Source organism: Aphis gossypii, chromosome 2 (genome assembly GCF_020184175.1).
Source record: "Aphis gossypii isolate Hap1 chromosome 2, ASM2018417v2, whole genome shotgun sequence".
Taxonomy (NCBI): Eukaryota; Metazoa; Arthropoda; class Insecta; order Hemiptera; family Aphididae; genus Aphis; species Aphis gossypii.
In genome coordinates this window covers 35,483,320-35,506,935 of record NC_065531.1, presented here as the reverse complement: position 1 = coordinate 35,506,935, position 23,616 = coordinate 35,483,320, and the positions used below count along the sequence as shown (strand labels likewise).

Below are 23,616 nucleotides of genomic sequence, written 5' to 3'. Positions count from 1 at the left end.
GGATGTCCAAGGCTATAGATTGTTTAAAAATATTTAAATTTCGTCAAAAATATAAATTAAACAAAAAAGAATGCGAGTCGATTGTTCATTGTTATGTTAGAGCGCGGTTAAATGCTCCAAATGCTTGTTTTACGTCACACCAAGACTTATAATTGTTGAGTGACCTTTATACCTACCTATAGAACTATAGATACTGAGTATAGAAATACACAACAATAGATAAAAAGTCGTCTTAAGTTGCACTAAAAAAATTTCCAATCATCTATAGTATTTGTCTTTAGAAACAATTAGATTTGCTGTTTTCGAAAGTGATAATTCCGACGATTCAAAAATAAAAATGGCTCAAGCTTTAAAAAATGATAGTGAATCAAATGTATAGATGGAGTTTCAATCAATTTAAAAAAACGTTTATGTATAATATTAAATGGAATTTCAAATTTAATTATAACAATGTTGAAGCATTTATTTTAAATAAAATTTAATTTTTTTAAAAAGCTTTAATATAAATTATAACTTTAATGAAACCTCGTCGGCTCGTCGTCAACTAAGAAGAGTAGTTTAAAATACAAACGGGAACGGGATAAAAAATATTCAATAAATTAAAAGTTATGAATGATATGGCTGTAGGAGCTATTATTTTATTATTATTTAATGAAGATTTTAAGATCGCAGATTCAAAAATGAAGAATAGAAGCAAATATATTCTTCAAGTAGTCACGGAATAAAGATAACGATATTCAAATTACAATAAAAGCACTCTTATGGAATAATTATATTACAAGCTAGGTAAAACAAAATATTTACTTAAACGATTATTAGAAGTTAATTAAAAATGTATAAATTATTATAAATTATTTATTTAACTAAAATTTGTGTTTTCCTTATGAAATATGTATTTATAATTTAATTTGTTTGATACATAATGAATTACTCTACTGCTTATTAGCGTGTTAAACTTTTGAGAGCTTTGGGGCACAGGTTAAACTTCTCCGATTATGTTCAAATTTTGTGTTTAAAAATAAGGACCACCTAGTATATATTATGTATACTTTTAAATTAAATTTAAAGTACGCATAACATATTATAATTGTATTGATAATAAAGAAAATAATAATTATTAATAAGTATGATTGATTAACAATACAGGTCAGAATCTATGAATAAAACTAAAACTTCGTTAAATTAGTATAATATACAGATTTCAGAGATCAACACAAATTTCAATAAAAACAGCATAAGCAATATAGAATATAAATGTCGTAAAGATAATATGTATACCTTAGACGATTTGTATTGATGTTAGGCAATTAGGGGTCCTAACTAACATTTTTAAAATTACATTACATAAAAAACATATCAACTACAAATGTATAAATAAATATCATAGCATTCATAGCCTATTAGTTACTATATTACATAATATATATATATATATATATATATAAACTAGTATACGTAAAAGGCAGTCAAAATAAAAAAAATGTCTGTTAGGTATATGAGGTATTTCAATTTTTTTGTAATCGCTTTCTTGGCGGTGTGATAATACGCGACTTTCGTTAAATATAGGGTCACTATTCAAAGTAGGTACTAAAAGAATAAGAACGCAATAATGCGATGCCGTAAACCACCAAACATTAGATGTAAAATTTGTGAAGCGAAACGATATCCACATGAATGCAAAGATTTAGTCAAATTATAACATTTTATCAAAAAGTGGTTTCAATAAGTTTTTAAATTCGCATAACCACACCTCTATCAATGTTTCAAAATTTAAAATATATTACTACCGATAAGACTGAGGCGATCTTGATGAAAACTATATATAAACTCCAAAATAGAATTTAATAGTTTACAAAAGCAAACTCCTCCTTCCTCCCAATCCAGAGTATACGCATGATGTTCTACACATATTATAATATACATAAAAGCATGAAAATATTATTATCGGTTTTTTCATCTTTCGTTATCTGCTCGAGTCTCTCGTCCCGAAATTACGTCACGGAGCGCTGGCTCAGTTTCACGGTATTGATGGGATATACGGATGACGTACAACACTCGTGCACACACCCATGGCGGCGGTCGGGCACGCCGCGGGACCCGCGAAGCGAGACGGCGGGTGGGAGACTGCGCACTGCAAAAAGGAGATCGCACAGTACCAGCTGCAGCGGCGGGGAGAGATCGCGATCTGCCGACGTCTCCCCGTTGTCACCGGTGCGGAGGGGAGGGAGCTTAGTCGACGGAGGCCGATACTCAGAAGAGGGGCGGTTAAGGGTAGCGGCCGTGGTTGGGAGGGGGCTCAGGGGATGCAGGTCGTCGACTCGATTTACACACGCGCGCGCGCGCACGCAATCGTACCGCCGCCTCTGTAAACGCGAGCGCGGCCGAGGCCAGTGTTGTCGTGTAGTACGCGTACTACGCACTGCCGTCGCACGGTCAAACGTCGAGCGCTGTCCATCCGCCCCCGACCGCGAGGCATCGTCAGCGATCCTCTGCCATGTCGTCAGCAGCCGCGTCTGCTGCAGCCGACGATGACGACGAGCGTCAACGGCAGCCGTTGCCCGCGGACCCGGACTGGTTGTCGGGTGTCATCAGCCGGCTGATCGGCCGGCCACAGGACGCGGTCACGGTGATTGGTGACCGAACCATCGCCACGCCCGCGGTGTCCGATCCGCACAACGTGCTCAGCTCTATAATGGCCGTGCACATCGTATACACGGTAGACGGTGTCCCGGGCACCGATTCGCTGGACGTGGTCATCAAAAGCCTGCCGCAAGAGCCTTATTCCCGAGCGTTTGTGCTCGAGGCCCAATTCGACTACAGAGAAGTTCACTTTTACAACACGGTGGGTCCTTTTCCTTCTCCTCGCCCCGTAACAAATACACTGGCCTTATCCAACTCGCCCCGCACGTCATCCCTTAGCACGTCCGCACGTCTACACGTCTCCATGTCAATCGCACTATTCACACTCTTGCACCGTACATGCCGCCGCGAGCGAATCGCACACGAAAACTTCGAGCACATTTGTGGAGAGTTCTAATCGAATGTGATGTGAATGTTATAGAAATTCGTTATAGTTCGTCGATCTCTGAGGATTGGCATGTATGACTGATTGACTATAGATGAGTTATTCGATTTCAATCTGTGCACAAACAGTGGTGATTGTCATGGCTAACATAACGCCCATCGTGTGTGCAGTAGACCTTGACCACTCGGCACTCGTTACAATCATTAAAAACAACAAAAAATAGCTAGGCTGCGGTGATGCGGTTGTAAGTCTGACGCGGATGCTTAAAACAAATTCTAGTCAAGGAAATAGAGAGATGCATGTATATTGTTGTTCATTACCGCCGAACCACACGCGACCCTGAGGTATCGTAAACGTAAGACATCCTCTACTAACCGCACACGCATCACATGAACGTTATTATGTCGCGAAATTAATTTTAACGCTTGCGGTCAAAAACGACAAAAAAAAGTTAGCAGGTATCTATTAATTTAAATAAACACGAACAACAAAAAGTAATTAAAACAATGAGATTCTTGATAATAAGTCTATATATATCTATATATGCTAATAATAATAATAAACCATTTAACAATAGTGATTAGTGATTACCATCTTGTCAGTAGGATAAATACATATTGTTGATTAAAATTAAATTAACCTACTTTTATTCTGTCATATGTTGGTTTTTTTTGATACACAATTTATAATTTAAAATTTAAATTAAGTTTTAATAACACAACTATTCTATTATAATTATATATATATGCTACGAAAAATGAAACCATGAAAATAATACAACTGTACTAAAAAAATCTTTATCAGACTAAAATTACCTTCTATAAGATCGATTCAATATTCTAATAAAATGCCAATTTGCTAGAATATAAAAAAATTTTCTACGTTTAACGCAATACATCAATCATTTTTAAAAACCACTTCAAAATAAAAAGATGATCCTTACTAATAACTCCTATTAATTATTATATTCTCTTAGACATGCTAAACATTTTAGTTTTAATAATTCAACTTTGATTATAGGTATTATTTGAGTTAAGAAACCTAGAAGAAAATGTGCTAACAAAACAAGGTCGGTCTGCGATTGGTGACATGCCAGTAGCCCAGTGTTACTTTGCTGGTATGAGTGCCAGTGGTAAGGACGAGTCAATGTTAGTCTTGGAAAACTTATCCAAACGTGGTTATACAGCAGCCAACTTCTCCACTGGACTGACATACACAGAGGCCAAACTCGCTCTTCGTTCTATAGCTCGAATCCACGCCACGTCTCTTGCTTTAAAACTTAAGCACGGGCCGCTCACAGAACGTTGGCCGTTCTTATTTCAAACATCTCGTGCCACACTTTCTTACCAAGCACTCGTCGAACGGGGAATGCCACAACTGCACGTTTTCCTACGATCTAAAGGGCCACAATACGACACGTTAATCAATACGCTTAGATCTCTATGTCGTGTCACTAAACAAATAATCGGATCGCTCATGATACCTAAAGAACCGATGGGTTTGATGACGCACACTGACTTTTGGTGTAACAATTTAATGTTTGGAGAACAGGACCAATGTGTAATACTAGACTGGCAAATGATATCCTATAGTAGACCAACAAACGACGTCGCACTTTTGCTAGTAAGTAGTTTGTCCACAGAAACTAGACGAAACCATTCAAATGAGTTGGTAGACATCTACTGGGAAGCTTTAACAACGCATGCGACTAAGTTGGGAGTAGATATAGAAGGACAACTTGAATACAGTCGATATGACTTGGACGAAGACATGAAGGAATCAAAGTTACTAGCAGTACTTTTGTGTATAGGTTCAGTGGACGTTGCTTTAGGCAATGAAGAAACTGAACAAAGATTATTAGACCTGTTGACCGATCTACAAGCTGAAGAAATCTTCAACAGACATTTAACTGAAATTTCAGCATAGTATTTATTCAATTTTATCTTTGTTTATAAAGTATTTCTCTTTTCTCAAGTAATAACTTTAGAGCTTTCACAATATGTAATATTATATAGAGAAATATACTTGTTAATTATAAAGGTTTTATTTCACTTTTACTTTTAATATTAATTCTGCAAATTCCAATGATAATTGAGGTTAAGGTAATTTTTTTTAAGTGTTAAGGATTCATAAATTATATTAATATTAGAAAAAAATTGTTAAAGCTAAATCAACATATTATTTATTTCATCTCATGTACTTAAGTTTAAAAAGCCTTAAATGTTAGTATAACCTTAACATGGTATGCAAAATAATAAATTTAATATTAGATTCTATAGCTCAATACAGTTGTAAAACATGGTTTTTTTTTAATCAGTTTTTACTAATTCTTTACACTTTTACATGTTAAAATTGTGTTGCCTAAATTAATGTAACGGTGCTGTCCATACTACTCATATTATGTGATTTTACTTACTATAGTAATAATAAACATTATTGATTATAAAACTCAAATGAATAATTGATTTGTAAATACCTTCAAGTTAAATTAAGTAAAAATAAAGAATTTCTAATTATATTTGTGTAAAGATATGAAGAACTAAAAATAATAAAAAAACATATTATTTTTAATTCAATTATACAAATTCAGAGATTATAGAACTTTTAATATGCATTTAAACATTGATAGCAGTAGTATAGACAGGAATTTTCATTGGGAGGGGAGGGGATATATATACCTCAAAAATGAGCTAATTTTCGTAAAAAAAAAGAAAATATTTTATTTTATCTATTATCGGTATAATGTATAAAGTATGTATTAAAAAAAGTCATGAGGGGACCATCTCTCAAATCCCCCCGTGTCTACGTCCAGATTGATAGTAAAACAATAAATATTATTCTCAAGGAAAAATATTTTAAAATCAACTAATAAAAATATAACTTTAATATTTGTAAAATAAAATATAAATCACACATACTACCTACTTTGTTATAACTACAATTCCTCAGAAAAATTATAGTAAATCAGTCCTATAATATTTTTAATAAAACTATTATAAAATCGCACAAAATGAAAATGAACCCTCAGGGCTTCAGTTTTATAAACTAGTAATTATTATAAATATAATTGAATTAATTTAACTAATAAAATAGATAAATTGTATGCCTCTGTTCGCACATTATGAAATTAATAAAAAAAAATATAACTAATTTAATTACCAATTCCTTTTTAATTTTTTTTTTCTTGGGCTATAATGTATATGTTTTATGTAAAAAAATTAGTAAGAAACTTACCGCCGCCATTACTCCACCAGCAATTGCAAAATTTCGTTTTAATCGACTTGAATGTCTATAACGAGTATACATTTTTCGTCCAGTCCAAACAGGTACACCTTTTAATATACAAAAAAAAAACAAACAAAACAATCAATATTCAATCAATTAATTAATTCTACAATAAATCAATTTTAATTACCAATGATTATTGCAGGTATTGCAATTCCTGCGATTAAACCAATGCCAGCTGGAGCTCCTACCAATGTACCTAATTGCCATAAAAGTTTTTTCTTTCTGGACCAGGGTTTTTTACCCCAAAAAGTACAACCTGAAGGACTAAAATTTAAATTTATACATAAATAATTCAAAAATAAATTGCAATAGTAGTCCATAAAACCTAACCATTACCTAAGATAATGTAAGTCACTGACTACTTTCATACACAGCCAACAAAATTCTGCTCCACAAACTGCACATGTCATATGATTACATGAGCCATCGTCCATTTTTACAATTAAAACCTGGCAACGAGGACATGGCTTAATGTCTTCACCTAAAATTACATTTTATATTACTCTCAGATTAACAAAATAAAAATGTTATCAACATTTCATACGTGATTGTGAATCTGTACTATATGTTAAAGATGAAGTTCTCATATTTGATGATCGTTTTGCTCTAGCGGAATCACATGTTTGATTAGGATGCCATGCAGCTTTGCAATGGTAACAAAAGTATGAATCGCAACCAGGACGTTCACATTTTATCTTTGGGCAACTGGCACAACCTGCAGCTATGACAGCATAACTAAAATAATACAGCTTTATTATTATTTTATACCAATGTACCAAGTAAGTATAAGTTATTAGCCTATTTCTTACTTCCAAGTTAAATTACAAAATAAAATCTTGTAGAAAAAAACAAATTGTTATCTATTAAATTAAACAGAATAATTATTTTAGTTACATTAAGTCTTTATTTTATAACATAATTTAATAAAAAAAGATTGTATAAGTATATATATATATATATACCATAAATACTCAAAAAACTCTCTTAACACGTTGACTGAGTGTTGACACCAATTGACGTCATGAGAATTGTTCAGTAAAGGATTTAACGTAAAATATATTATATTTAAAGTAAATGGTTTATTATTTCATACTCGTTGCTGAATGTTATTTTATTATTATTTAGCATTATTAAAAGCATGTTTTAAAATATATTTTTATACGCTGTTTGTATGTATTGATAAGAGCAAATTTTTATGTTACTTTTAGAAAAGTGACAGACGCAGACAACATGCTAATGTGACATTATTGTTATAAAAGAAAAGTAATATTGTGATGTAGAACACATTGTTCAATTAGATACTGTTCATTTAAAGCAGAGTTATACTGACAATTTTTTTCATTCTACTTTACATTTGTAAATTTTTATTTTTTTATTGCACTTTTCAATTACAATAGTTATAATAATGTTTATCAATTGCTTTTGACTAATCTGACAGCTCGTATATTAACTATTTTAATAAAGTATAAAATATGTTATTACTGTATAACAATAATTAAAAAAAAATTGATATATTTATAACAAAATATAGATGAATGGTGATAATACTGTAATAATGCCATAGTGGTAATGAAAAAGTAGTATTTTAAAAAATACATAGCAAACAAAATGTTTTTAAATTGTGATAACTATAATAAATAATTTAATTAAAATATTTAATCAATTAGTATATTTTTATATCAAAATCAAAGGTATAAACTATTTTATTTTAAGCTTTGTTGAAAACCATTAAGCAAATAACAATTTACCTGCAGTCAGGTGAAGGGCAATATCTAGTATCAGGATCAACTGCTAACACTCTCCGTACCATGAAGTCTTCATATTTTTCATAAAGGGCTAGATTATTGAGCACACTTTGTATGTCTTAACAGAAATATATTAAGCATTAAAATATATATACATATATATAATTATCAAAATAAAAATTCACCATTTGGATGCATAGCTTCAGAACACTCTGGACAGGTGATATTTACACGTGATTCACATATTTCTATACGTAAATATTGTTGAAAACAGTCAAAACAGGAACGATGATTACACGTTGACAATTTAGCAAAATAATTTTCATCAAATTTTGCTAGACATAATGGACACTCTAATAGGCCATCAACTGGAGCACCAATCTAAAAACACAAATTATATATAATTCTAATTTTTAAGTATTAACAGATATTAGTTATAAATGCATAAAACGACAGTCATTGTGAATAAATAAGGATACAAAAAAATCAAATTATTTAATTTAAACATAGTTAACGACATAAGTAATTTAATATTGATATTGTATCAAACACATAAAATAACATTTTACCTAAACAAAAAGTATTAGTATTAATATACAAAATATTGAAATTATATGTAACAAAGGCTTACAATATAATTAACAAAATTTTAAAGTGCAGATAATTTTATTAATGAATGGCATTTTGCTATAAATATATTTCCTGGTTTATTTTTTGCAAGAATACACATGTTTAATATTAAAAAATATAAAAGTAGAAAATATACATAATTTATTTAAATTTAAATAAAATTGTAGATATTCAGTTACTAATTTTTATAGTAAAATATAGTTAAATATTTGTATAACAAACAATATTTTATATTCATTGAGTCTTAAACCCTGTTTATAAATAACATTTGAAAAAAACCAATTTGAAACTTAAAAACAATTAATATTGGTTTTTGTTATTGAAAAAAAATTAAATATAAAGAAAATAAATTATGTTTATTTAAGAACCTTGATTATTCAAGGTTTATCAATCCTTAATAATCAAATACCAGAAACTCGCTTTAGAAAATAAATTATAAAAAAAACTATTAAATAAAAGATTTTTTAATTCCTTGTTCTCATAATATATTTTAGTTAAACAACAAATTTTATTTTATTAACCCTAATTGATTCAAAGACTTCAAAGTATGGTAAAAATTAAAGAATACATTAAAGTATACTGCATTTTTAAATACTAGGATTCATAAAGTGTTAACATTAAATGGTTAACATTGAAAAAGTAAAAAATGATTAAAGGAGAGAAATAAATGTATTACAAGCACTGGTTACAATAAATATTTAAAATTTAAAATATATAAATAATGTCAAACTATCTAATGAAATAAATTATATTTAATTTTTAATACTATATATGATATAATAATAACAACATTAAAGAGATATTAAAAACCAAGTGATGATACAACAAACCACTATATAAAATATGGGAAATATACAAATCCATCTAATTAATTTAATGTCAACAAAACAATACATAATAATAATAATAGTATATCCAAGTGTGTTCCTAAAAGAATCATTAATTATTTTAACTAATTAATAAAATATGTTTAAATATTACATTTTTTTTTAATAAACTTAATTTTTTCTAGCAAAAAAAAATTAATAATTTAAAATTTACTTACTTTGATGTTTGATACTGGAGTAACTTTTTTAGGATCTGTATAGTTTTGTCCAAATCCCAAAGGAGCTTTTTCAAAATCAGTTACATCTGCTACACTAGGACCACCTAAAATAAATAATTTGACAGATTTATTTTACAAATATTTATATATTATAATTTAAATATAAACCTAATATATATATAAATATTTAACAATTTATGAAGAAGGATAAAAAATTAAATATTGATCATAAAAAAAAAAATAAACTAATGTAGTTTAAATTAAATATTTAGGTTAATTTATTGGTTTTTTTTAATAAAATTATAATTTTAAAAATTAAAAATTTCGAGTACTTATAATATAATTTAAAAATTATAATCTATACAATTAAAAATATAACATAAAAAATTATGCTTTCATTAAACTTGATAACAGATAAATTGACATTAATATTAAAATTTATGTTATGTCAAAGGTAGTAAAATTTAATATTTTTTTTTAAGACAAAGATTGTGAAATATATTCTTTTATATACATTTAGATTAAATATAAGTAAAATAGAATTATATTAAATAATATTAGTTATGGTATGTCACAAATGATTAAAATTTTAACTAAAAAAAATATTATGTTAAAAAAAGAGGGGAAATAAGAAATAAAGAAATGATGTGTTTGGATAAATACTATAAATTTGTGTCATAACCATAAACATAATATATACTTTAAATAAAGATATTATTACAATGTAACTATAAATACAATGAATAAATGTATAGTGATTACTGATTAGATTTTAAAATTAAACCGCGTAATCATTATTTAAATAAAACAGTTGTTTATTATTATTTTAAATTTTAATACTACCCATGGAATAATTTAAAATTAGTAATAATTACCTAAATGACGAAAAATTTAATTTGGTTGCAAATTTTAATTTTTGGCATAAAAGATAATTATAATGATGTCAATTGAATTAACACAATATTTTGCAAACATACCAGCAATGATAGTTCGACGTTTGCCACCTTGCGAACTTCCCAGATGTCTTGCCAAAAATGTATTTGAATACAAAAGTCGGCGTAAAGAAAATCTCGGCATACGTCTTTTACGAGAAGGCGCCGCTGAGCTTGTACTAGCTTCAGGCAAATCTTGTAACGATTTAGATCTCATACCGCGACTGTTATTTCTACTGTCTACACAATACAACATAATAAAGAAAAAATTAATGATTTTAAGTTATAACAAATCACTACATATTTCTTTCTTATATTTGGATGTTATAACATCACACAGACAGCAATGATACTGAACAAGATGAACAAACGGCAATGGTACGTGGTTGGATTAGTGAAAGTTGGTGTTCACCTTGACCAATAAAAATAATAAAATAAATAAATATACCTACATCGCGAATTTAGATTATATTCATTATCTAACAAAAGTGGCATTGGGAACAATGTCATCGACTATTAATTGATAGAAAAAAATGTGTGAAAATAAAATATCACTTAAATTTACCAGGTTAATGACTTAGTTTAAATTAAAATAGCTAAATATAATAATACAGTATACTTTCTATATCGAGGATAATTTTCTTGAACTGTTAGCATCGAATTTATAAATTGTAGATAAAACAATATATGAATGAGCTAATATTCACTATTCACTAGTCACGTCTTATAAATTAAAATATATAGGTAAAACTATAAATTAATTATTAAAATTAAAAATCTACGATCTATAATTATAACAATTTTTAATAGATATGCGAGGAAATAATAAATGTGGGATAAAATTATGGACCCATAATATGCAATTACCTTCAAATCCTTCTCCAATACAATTAATTATCTGAAAAATTATCTACTTAATAAACGTATCCATAAAAGCTAAATAATTAAATAATTTAAAGAAAAAAATATACAGCTATAAAAATCAGAAGTCAATCAGTCAATCAGATTAACCTAATTAAAACCTTGAAAATCACACCAAGATAAATTTAACTAATATAAAAAATAATTAAATTAATAGAACGAGGAAATAAAAAAAAAACCTATCATTTTAATTCATGTCAAGACAATGCATATTATACTACATCATATACCTACGTATACACTATACTTATAACTTATTGTTTTTCTATACACATTGTTGCTTATTCTATTTATTATAGAAGCCTCAATTTAATGTAATTTAAAATACAATAAAACAAATATGTATATGACTAAAAATTTAATTTTTAAACAATTTCGACTACAATAACATTTAATCCTTTGAAATATAATCAAACACAGCCAACGTAGTCATTAAACAATTAAATAAAAGATACAAAAATGTGTAAGATGAAATGACAAATATAATGTTTAGTGTTTCCTTTGTATTACAAATTATTATTACTTTTTTCATTCATCACTATACGATGCTGGTATCAATATAAAATTTTATATATAAAAGAACAAGTCTTTTTTTTATGTACCCATTTAGTGACACTATTTAACTTAATCCAATTTTTTTTCACAGAATTGTCCAAATACCTTCCTAAGTCTCACCACATCGGTTTTTTGATTTTAAAGGGTTGAAATCGGTAAAAATAAATTTAAAAAAAAATAATTTAAGTAAGGTTGTTATAGGTACCAACTATATACAAATCAGGAGATGGAACATTATTGTACCTTATCCACCGTAACAAAAAAAAAATTGATGTAACTTTGAAACTTAAGGGTTAGGAATGATAAACCTACGTACACATCTCACGTGGTCCGCAATCCACCACAGGTTAACCACAGGTGGATTGCCTACCCGATGATGCGAGCAGTATATTATTGAGTCTCACAGACAACGCCAAGCTTAATGGCAATGACTATAATATAACCTGACTTACCGACTGATAAACGTAGAGCCTGAACAATGTTAGATCGATGTTTGCAATGTACACAGTACATTCGTACCACAAATTTAGTGTGTACCTAATAAGAAAGCATTTTAAAGTAGTGCTTGCGCAAGTTTTTTTAGATTCAAAATGGTCAATGAAAATTTCTAAATTTTGAACACCGTTAAACCAATTATTAACTAACAAATTAAGCAAAGTTTGAACCATATTATAGAATTGGCATTTTTATTTTTAACGGGCAACGAAGTGCCACGGGGTCAGTTAATTATTTATATTTATTTATGTTTAATTTAATTGTAAAGTTATTTAGTTATAACACTAACGTTTCTAAATGTTGACCTTCGTACGAGTTACTGTAATCTTTTTTTATTTAATCCTTTTTGTAGTCTGTTTATCATATTTTGTTGCTCTATATAAAATAATATAGAATTTTACCATATTATTTTAACATACATATACAATTCATGATTTGTTTACATGAAATTATCCGAAATACTATTTTGATAAAAAGATTAGAATATCATTAATCTTACGAATCTTGAATATAATATAATATAATATATTATACTATAGAGTATCCATTAAATTTGTATGCATAATAAACATTTTTACATGTTTTCTTTCGCATAATTAGGGTGAACTGTATGTATATATAAGATCAAAGATGAACTTGAAGTATATATGGTATAATTTGCCGAACACAGTATAATATTTAGAACGTGTTAAATAATAATTAAAATACGTGTTTAATTTTTTTAGTGTTCCACTTTTATAGTTGAAACATAATATACCTATGTATACTTACTAAACGAAGAATTTTGAAATTTAAAACAGGATTTCAATAACAATTTTGTTTTCATCATACTTCATCAATTAGGGGTGGCGAACCTTTCTCAAATTACGTGCCAAAATGTTGCAATCAGTTATAAAAAAAAGGTTAGCATTTTTATATAAGCATTTTTTTTAAATTTTACTTTAGTTCTATATTGATTAATTTCAATGTCATTGTTAACGTATAAACACTAACAAAATATTTATACTATATTAACACATCAAGCTGTCTTATCACCCTATTTATTTTCTCCTCTATTAACTAGTAATAGGTAAGTTATTATGTTATGGAAAAAGGTCTAAGCCCTAGGGTGTCCAGAGTCCAGATCAGAATGTATCTCAAAAAACTTTATCACGATTTCGATATGTCCAAGAAGTATAATTCACTACTATAAATTCGTATTATATAATTTGATCATTTATTATTTATATTATCATTTTTGAGGCGCCTTTCGTTTTCGTCATATCCATTAAATAAATCAGTGATTCTCAACCTGAAGAATGTGCCCCTAAAGGAGGCAGGACTAATTGTAGGAAGAGGCGTAAAAATTAAAGAAAAAAATTAAAACGTTATTTTTGATTATTTATATTTAATCGAGACATTATTAAGTTTATTATTATTTATTATTATTGTTTACCATTATTTTCGAAACATCGAGCATTATTGGATGTGGAATGTGACCTGAGATACGCATTATCACTTACCAGTTATCGTCCAAACATTAAAAAATTGATTGGAACTAAACAGTGCCAACCCTCTCATTAATTTGTATCTACTAAATAATAATAAATTTAAAATTTAATATATTTTAAGAAAGTGAATATAATATTATTTGTTTTAATAATTTTAAATTATAATTTTTTCCTAACAAATAAATGTATTAAATATTTAAAGAAACTTAATTGCTTATTGTGTATTTATATTAATCCACTAACCAACATATTAAAGACATGAACTATAGTATAGATTCTATACTATGTGTACAAAAATAAATAAATAAATATATTTATATTAAACAAAATTCATTCTTATTATGGTGTGGGGGACGTGACATAACATAGTAAGAAAGGGGCATGTTTAGGAGCCTTAGGAGATTGAGAAGCATTTTATTAAACAATAAGATATATTGAGTATTAATAGTTTTAATATATTAAAAAGTATAAAAAAAATGGCTGACTTACAAATTGTATTTAATTTAAAGTTAATTATTATTTAGTAATACAATATTTGTTGAGTTGAATTATTATATAATACAAGTTACACTATTAATTGTTTTTTGTTTATTTATTTTGTAATGTTTTTGAGTTTTTTTTGTACTTGTGAACACTTTTGACAGTAAAAAAAGATTTTCAATTTTAACCTCGATTTTAACATTTTTTGAAAAACAAATAAGGGAAAAGCAGAAATTTTTAATTAACACAAAATCTGTTTTTATTGTTTTTAATATATACCCGATATTCTAATTTTGTTATGATTTAAAAACGAATTGTTATATAGGTAAATACTTTAAATATTATCAATGTTTATACTAGTATTTTCTATAAATGCGTTATAAATTGTATAAAATTTTAAAAATTTTAAAAATATTTCGACATTTTTTTTTAGCTATTTACAAACATGTTACTGTTTCTAGTTTTCTACTACATCAAAACAAAGGAAAACCACGCCAATAGTAACAAAGCATGGGTAGTAGGTATAATACAGTTTAAATTTTTAAAACAACTACTGAAAATTGGATTCCGGGAACCAATCACGGGGATTTTTTGAACCTATAGTTGAATATAAATATAGGCAAAATCGGTCAAGAAGATCAGTCTCTTTTGTCATCTTTTACTATCAATAATTATAACGAAGATTCGAGACCTGCTGGCAAATATCCATAAACAATATTCAATGTGAAGCGGCAATCGTACAATTGAGCTTGATCCAGCTACGATAAGATTTCCGCGAGTACAAAAAAGGTCCTTTGCACCGCAATACAATCCCCCCCACAGTCAATTATTCAAGTTGTACCGTCCCGAGCACAGCTTGTAAGATAAAAGTGATAGGACCATCGCCCGCGCCTGCCCGGCACAGTTACAACACAACGCGTATGTATTTGAATTAACTTGTAAAATAAAAAGTAAATGTCATTTTGGAAACATTCAACGTATTTCATAAATATAAACTACTATGACAGTTCACCACATTTCCGAAATTTTTCAAGCATTTTAGTTTTTTAATTTCTTGATTTTCATATTTTTCAATGAATATTGATAATAATATTTTTTAAAACACAATTAAATTAATTAATTTTAAAATTATATAAATATCATTAATTTTTTAAAAGCATTTTACGTTCAAATTTAGACATAATTTTTTAAACATTATCTTAAAGAGTTTATATACTGGAACAAAATAATCTAAAAATAAATATGAACAATATATACGATTAAATACTAATATTATAGACAAATATTTTTGTTAAAATTTAGGAATTCGAATAAAGAATACCTAAGGATTTTAGTTGTTTTGCTACGATTCATATATTTTAAATATGAATCGTAGAAATTTAAAATTTTTAACGACATTTTCAAATTCAATGTTTTTGGCAATGTTCAATCTAATCATATTACTAATATTATTAATAATAAAATAAATTATTTTAATAACAATATAAATTTATCCAGTGCTCGATTTGGAAAAATTAAAGCAGGCAAGTACTGATTGATTTAAACTAATAATTTATAAAAAATTTTGCGAGTTATTGCGACTGTAAATCAAAAAAATAGTCAATTGACTGTTTATTGATACAATATATAGAGTTTGTTCATTACCAGGATGATTCGAAAAATAGTTAATATTATTACATTATTATTATAGGTATCAGAAACTCTAAACCATTGAAAAAATCGATTTGTGATGAGAGCAAACATTTTAGTAAACATTAAACAATTTTAACATAAAATTATTGTCAGAACGATTTTTTAATAAATATACTAAACTACTAAAGCCTAGAGGTTTATAGACAAACTCAAGACTAACTTAATACCTCCGCGAAAATGCGCTTTATGATATCCGAATATCTAATTTAATATATAAGATATATCACTATCTTGTGAATTTTAGTCGGTACAAAAAACAAGGATACACCACTGCGTTTTATTCCACTTCAAAAAAAAAAAAATAATGGAAGCACGCTAAAATATCGAAAAATTAGTATAGGAACTTCGTTTTCCTACGCCCATTTTCACCCATTTCTAGCACTAATAAAATAAACTTACATACAATAACACCGAGTTTTCCGCCGAATTCATGTATCATTATTTTATATCAGAGAAGCTATACACGACGAGTGTATAACACAAAGTTTCCATCCGTGTTGGAATACACCGTTTAAAGCTCCGATCTTATAATAATAATTAGCTCTTCACTAAGAATCATATTCTTCGTATGCAGTAATTACTAATTTATCATTGAATTCATGTTGAATATACATAGATTATAGAAATTTATTCAATGATAAGGAAATAAGGAATACTCAAAACTAGAGAGCCTTTATAGGCTCTCTACTCAAAAACTATTTATTGTAGAGCAGATAAGTTATTTACCAAATTTACTTTCCCTTTTTTTGTATTAATGTAATAAGAAATCAAAGAATTGTAATGACTCATCGATCACAGCGAATTCACCAATATAGCATCAATTCCGTTAGTATAAGCACATAAAATTACGGTATTCCAATTCAAATTTTTTTTTATACATATATTTTAGTAGTGTAATTGCTTTTTATTGGAGAGAAGCTGCAGAGAACAGGAATAGATGGCAAGATTCGTATTAAGCAGCATGGTTTTAAAATCCGAAAACAAAACAAAAAAAAAAATTGCTATTTAAATAGAAATTTAGCAAAAAACTTGAATATTTAAATTCAGTGTACAAATATTTTGCCTTGTGATAGGTAACTGTATAATTTGTTCCTACAACTTATGTACGATTCCCATAAATTCCTGTTGCGTTGTGTTTCAAGGTATTGCACACCCCTAGTTTTAAATGAGATAATTGAATGTATAAAATGTCATTGGTTGTATGTGGCTAAAAATTGTAATTTATTTACATTTTTATTAGAAAAAGGAAACATTATCTATATTTTGTCAGAAATGTATATTTTAAGACATGATAACATAGTAAATTCCGTGATATTTATATAAAAACATAAATAAAAATATAAAAATAAAATATCACTTTTTATATGCAAAAATGTACATATTTTTATATATTTAAAAAGAAATTCTCTGACAATTGATAGTTCACATTCTTTCACAAAAGCTATTTTTCTATCAGTTAAATTTAAAATCCGGTTTTTTTATTATCTGTGTATTATACAAGGCCGATGCTTTTCACCCATCCCAATTTTTATACTTTAATAAAGAATTTATTAAAATTCTGCTTTTTGTAATTGTAATTTGTAGGTAAATACTTTGACTATAAAGTAAGTAAATTTGCTAAAAAAAAAACTCTCTATGAAGACTGATATTTGACTGTGAGTAAGTTGCGACCTGACAACGTTTTAGCTGCAAGCGAGTTTTATCATTACCTATATATGCCTACGTACCCGACAAATGCGAAGTTGGCTATACATGGCGATAAATGATAAACGGAATGTTCGATACATCGAAATAGATAAGAATACTATTATCTATCTCGATAATTCGATACGTATAGGTAGTTATTATATCTTTATAAAATATGGTAAAAATAAGATAGAACATTTTTAAGAACTATGAAAAAGAAGCTTTCATTCGAGAAAAAATTATGAAGCTCGAGTTAAAAGAAATACAAAATTTTGATTTTGTAAAATCATTAAGTTTTAAATTTTTAAGAAAACAATAATTTAAAAAAAATGACAAAACAATATTATTTATGTACAAATTTACGAATAGTATCGAATACTTTTATTACATTTTTAATATTATTGTATTCTAGAAACGACGAAAAAATATCTGAAAATACTTATAAAAAAAAAAATAAATAATACTAATACTTATTAATATTTTATACAATTCGTACGTACCTACCTATTATAAGCCCAGACAGTATTTTTAATTTATTTAATTTATTGTTACCGTTAAGGGTAACTAAAAGGTAACTGCGTGCACAAACTATGTGTCTAGTTTAATGCTCAACTGTTTCTAAACGAGTGGTAGTTTTGTGCGTAAACAATAATATTAGTATTTTTGGTATTTGTGCGCAAACCAGGCGCGAATCCAGAGTGTGGGCCTTTTTTTCATAAACAATAATTTTAATTTTTAATACTGGCATTTAAATTGTTATTTTAGAATTTTTATTATGAGTTTTAGAATTTATTATATATATTTTATATTTAATAATTATGCAGGAGAGTAACAAAACAATATTATATTCTACATTCAATCATAATTTTACTGTATTATCTTTCGTGGTTAAATTTACGGGCCCACCCAAAAATATATTAATGGATCTGCGCCTGCCGCAAATCAGTATACCGTCCTACAATTCAAACGTTATTTAGGGATTGGTCCGCACCAACACAGGATTTTTTAACTGATCAAAAAAATGGAGACAAACACAAAAAAATGTATTGACCTCTGCAATCACTGATTACTAATGAGGTAAAAAATCAGGTCTTGGGAGTGCAATACAAATGACTTATTAATAGATAATACCTTATTTTAATTATATAAGTTAGACAAAAAAGATAGGTAAGTGATAATCGCTCTGTTGTACACAAGGTGTCGCATGGGTCACACTTAGGGGTCTATTAAATTTAAAATTTAAAATCAATGATTATCATTGTATACAAAAACTATTCTGAAAGAGGACGATCTGTCGGCTTATTGGCTATATATCAGGGGTGGCCAAACCGCGTCTTGCGAACCGCATGCGGTTCGCGTCATAGACTTTTGCGGGCTTGCGGCTCGCATCTTATCGTAACATTTTTACAGAAAATTTTTTTTATATAAATTTATGAATTGTATATAATGATATGATCTTTTTTTTACATTTTAGTTCTTCCATTTTTATTAAGATTTTGGTGGCTCGCGAGTCTCTTCTCGCTGGCCACCCCTGCTATATATCATTTAAGTTATTGCATGATATGCTTTTTTGTTACAATTATTAAAGTCATTTATTTTATTTTTAGTAAGTAATAATACAATAGATTGATATATATTTTCCGTAAATATTGCATTTATTTAATTATTATAATAATATGTATTTATACCATATTTTATCAACTAAAAAATCTATTATGATTCAAAATTTAATTGTATCTTTCAGCAAATACCATGCAACAATAAAAATAGGTTCATAAGTATAAATAGATAAACTATTAAAAATTAAAATAAATCAAAAAATGCGTTGCATAATATAGTAAAATGCATAATAATAGTTTACGTAAAAGCTTTAAGATCCCACGAACAATGATTTTAAATTAGAAAGATTTTAACACTACTATTTATTGTTTAAATAAACAATTTTGACTAAATTTAACCAAATTTAACTTAAAATGTCAATAAAAATAATTTCTTTTACATATCATTTAGATTTAATGATATTAATATGAAATACTTATCTTATATTAAATTTTTAAAACTTAAATATAAAATGAAAAGTTTTTATACATTTATAACTATAAAATATTTTGCGATTTTGACGAATTTCGTTTTTTAACTTCAAATGCGTACAAAAAATTGTGACTGTATTTTTAATAGTTGTAGGTAAACATGTACATAGATATTATGAACAACTTATGTAAGATCTTCGATAAAATGTTCAAGAATTTTGACCTACGGATTAATTTTTTAGAGTAAAACACGATTACGTATACGTTTGTTATCGGTGATAACTTTTTAAGCTACACGATTACGTACGATTTTACCAGAGTTTTGACTAGGTATACAATTGTGTACGAAATATTAGCATTGTTGTCAATTTTTGTGAAAACTTTCATAGAATTTATAACCGACAATTTCATAATGCTCATCTTTCAACCTATGTTGTCATTACTCATTACAATATTTAAAAACACTTAAATACAGACAACAGACAAAATCGATTATATGATCAGTTAATAATGGGGAAATAAAGAAATTGGCCAAATTAATTTAAATAGAATTCAAAATATTATAAGTATTTATGGTGTATGAAAAATCCATTAAAATGTAATCCAATATTTAAAAATAGTAGGTTATAGATGCCAGGGAATTCAATTTTAAGCATTTTAAAATTATTTATTAACGGTTTTAATTATTTATTTATACTAATTAATTAGTTAACTATAGTTTTTCTCACAATTAAATTTTTTATTGTTTCATATTAATTTGTATAGAACTGTACGGAGTACATGTACTTGAAATTAATTGGGTGTACTAGTATGTTGAAATTAATAAATTTAACAACGTTTTATACAATTTCATACGCAATCGTGTTGCCAAAAAGAACAAACGTACGCAATCGTATTCTACCCTTTTCTAACGACATTTATCAAAAAAAAAAAAAAAATTGTCAAGCCTCTAAATAGGCCAGGGTTAACATTATTTGAAAATTTCAAGTATCTTCGGTTAATTGTTTTGAAGTAATACCAAGACAACAAATTCGATTTAGCTGAGAATAGGATTTGCATAAATTCCCGTTTTTCTTTAATTTTTTTATCTCTAATCATTTTGTATAATAAAGAAAATTCTTTATATTGATATCTTCAAAGTACAAACTAAATTCAATTTGATATAAAACATCACCCTTAAATGTGAAAATCGAAGCAAACAACTTATCATGTACAATTTCGTAAAAAAAACATATGGTAAGATACTCAACTCAAAATCTTAGAAAAAAGTTTGTATCGACATACCTAGTAGTAACTATAAATAGAGTGAAAATGGTCTTTATGAATAAGTGATAGGTATTCGAATTTCTAAAAATTAGAATATTTTTAATAGTAAATCAAAACTTTACTATATAATGATACCATAAGATCTGCATTTTGCAGTATGTATAAAATGTAAAAAATGCATTATTAGTTTTAAAAGTGAAGACAGAGGCGGACGCAGGGGTAGGGGTCGAACCCTCTCCGAAATGAATGGATGATTAATTTCAAACGCAGTTATTCTCACTTATGAACCTTCAAAAAATTCTAATTTATTCAAACCTCCCCCCCAAAAAAAAAATTTCCTACATCCGCCCCCTGAGTGAAGAACATCAAACTTATGGTAAAACACTCCGAAATTTGTATTCTGTAATTGATGTGAGGAATTCAACAGACAACCGGTCTTAAGTCTGTCGGTCTAATCGTAAATTTGTTATATAATATATATTATACAATAAACAGAACCGGCGAAAGTCACCAGTAAGCCGTACACCTACATAATATGTTTACTGTTTAACCTAACCCGAAATATAAAAAAAACACTTCAAATTGTGAATAGATGCTTAATATGACGTCTTAATCATATAATATTAATAGAAAGGACCTTTATACAAGTAAAAAAAGTGTATTTTAGAATTTTAAATTTAGTCCTTGAATAGTATTATTTTATCTTACCATTCTTACCTATGATTTACACCAAAAAACATTTCTTAGCGTGGTTGTTTTAAAAACAATATCACATTAAATCCATTTTAGTATACCTAATATTTATTTATTTCTGTAAACTACGATCTATTATTTTTTAATACTTAAAAAAATAAGCAACACTAAACTCGTAATGTAGTTAGAAAGTTTTTAATCTTTATATCATTATTCTAAAAGGTATTGATTTGTAACAAAATTGAAAAAGAACATTTATATGTTAAAAAGGCCACTATTATTAGCCCACTATAAATTTATAAACGTTTAATTTATGTTAGGTTAGTTTTCAAGCTAACTTAAAATAATATGAATAGGTAATCAATAAAACAACTTTAACGGCTTTTGAAAGTTTAAATTGCACCAATGCTTTATAAAATAAAATGTAAAACTGTAACTGTAAAACAAATTAGTCAAATAAAATTGTATAATTTATTTTATTATTTAATAACGCACTAAATATAAATCATTTTTTTCGATAAGTGTAAATGAACTAAGGTTTCCTAAAATAAATAAGCAAGAAGAAAATAATGAACATCTAAATATTCTAAAATGAAGGTTAAATATGATCTAATTTTTCGTATTTACATACAATAAGCATTCATACAAACGTAGGTAATATGATTTTATTATATCATATCTATTTTATTTCAAATTATAATTTGTACTTCATTATTTACTCATCCAAGGCTTTTGTAAATATATATATATATATTAATATATAATATATACAAATAGTTCATATCAACATAATATTATAATGATATAAAATAATAAGAAAAAAATTAAAATAGGTTATCACTTTATCACTAATTATCTTATCACAAATAGCAAAGTTGCTTGATATACAAAAAAATATTCCGTAGTCATAAGTTGTAACCTTATATTATATTCTATACTACACCTAAAAATAATAAATATAAAAAATACATAAAAATTGTTTGTATTTTTGTTATCTATCTACTTGTATTTGTTAAATTGTAGAACAAACAACGTTAAAAAATCTTTACCAACATATTACTATATTAAGTACTAAAAAATATAGCATTTTAAATTTATAACATTACAAATGTACAGCCGAATTAAGTAACTACAAGTGTAACACTTAGTATATCAATACTTGATGGGCCTGTAAATTTACTACGACTTACACTTATATGATAATACTGTTGATTATACATAGATATAGTTCACATCCGTGATTATTTTTAAAACAAAACCTATTGATCTTATATCAATTATATCAAAACAATGGTTAATATTGTCTATATATTATATATTGATTTGGTTAAGAAGAATGGAATGGAAAGGAAATCTGATTACATAAAATGGAAAATCAATAACCCTAGACCAAAGTTTCTTAAACTGTGTTCCACGAAACCCTAGAGTTCCGCAAAACTAAAATGCTTTTTTTCAAAATTTTCAAGAAAATGACTTAAAAATTTAACTTAAGATTAGTAGCGACTATTGAAAAAAAATGTTTTACACGTAATAACTATTGAAACAATGTAGGGGTTCTAATTATCGAAATTTATTGTTAAAAGCTTAATAAAAGTAGCAAAAAATCTAAAAAAAATCATAGGGGTTCCACGATAAAAATAAAG

General features: G+C 27.3%; 2 protein-coding genes across 2 annotated transcripts in view; one reads left to right on the top strand and one right to left on the bottom strand.

The window, feature by feature from the left end:
* The window catches only part of LOC114127390 (E3 ubiquitin-protein ligase RNF19A-like), a 35,921-nt gene that overhangs the window by 5,249 nt on the left and 7,056 nt on the right, over positions 1-23,616 (bottom strand). The window contains exons 2-9 of the mRNA XM_027991621.2: positions 10,711-10,905; positions 9,734-9,837; positions 8,244-8,439; positions 8,062-8,176; positions 6,858-7,048; positions 6,650-6,794; positions 6,441-6,577; positions 6,260-6,357 (exon numbers count right to left, since the gene is read on the bottom strand). Of these exons, the coding sequence (XP_027847422.1) occupies positions 6,260-6,357; positions 6,441-6,577; positions 6,650-6,794; positions 6,858-7,048; positions 8,062-8,176; positions 8,244-8,439; positions 9,734-9,837; positions 10,711-10,905 (1,181 nt within the window). The remainder of the gene's footprint in view (positions 1-6,259; positions 6,358-6,440; positions 6,578-6,649; positions 6,795-6,857; positions 7,049-8,061; positions 8,177-8,243; positions 8,440-9,733; positions 9,838-10,710; positions 10,906-23,616) is intronic.
* On the top strand, positions 2,201-5,071 carry LOC114127400 (uncharacterized). The gene is made up of 2 exons (XM_027991628.2): positions 2,201-2,842; positions 4,046-5,071. The coding sequence occupies exons 1-2, from the start codon at positions 2,495-2,497 to the stop codon at positions 4,949-4,951; spliced, it is 1,254 nt and encodes a 417-aa protein (XP_027847429.2). The 5' UTR covers positions 2,201-2,494; the 3' UTR covers positions 4,952-5,071.

Excerpts from the sequence above, each read along its gene's own strand:
- LOC114127400 (XM_027991628.2), top strand. The coding sequence starts at position 2,495 with ATGTCGTCAGCAGCCGCGTCTGCTGCAGCCGACGATGACGACGAGCGT. Across the intron at positions 2,843-4,045 it reads AAGTTCACTTTTACAACACG|GTATTATTTGAGTTAAGAAA; the intron begins GTGGGTCCTTTT and ends CTTTGATTATAG.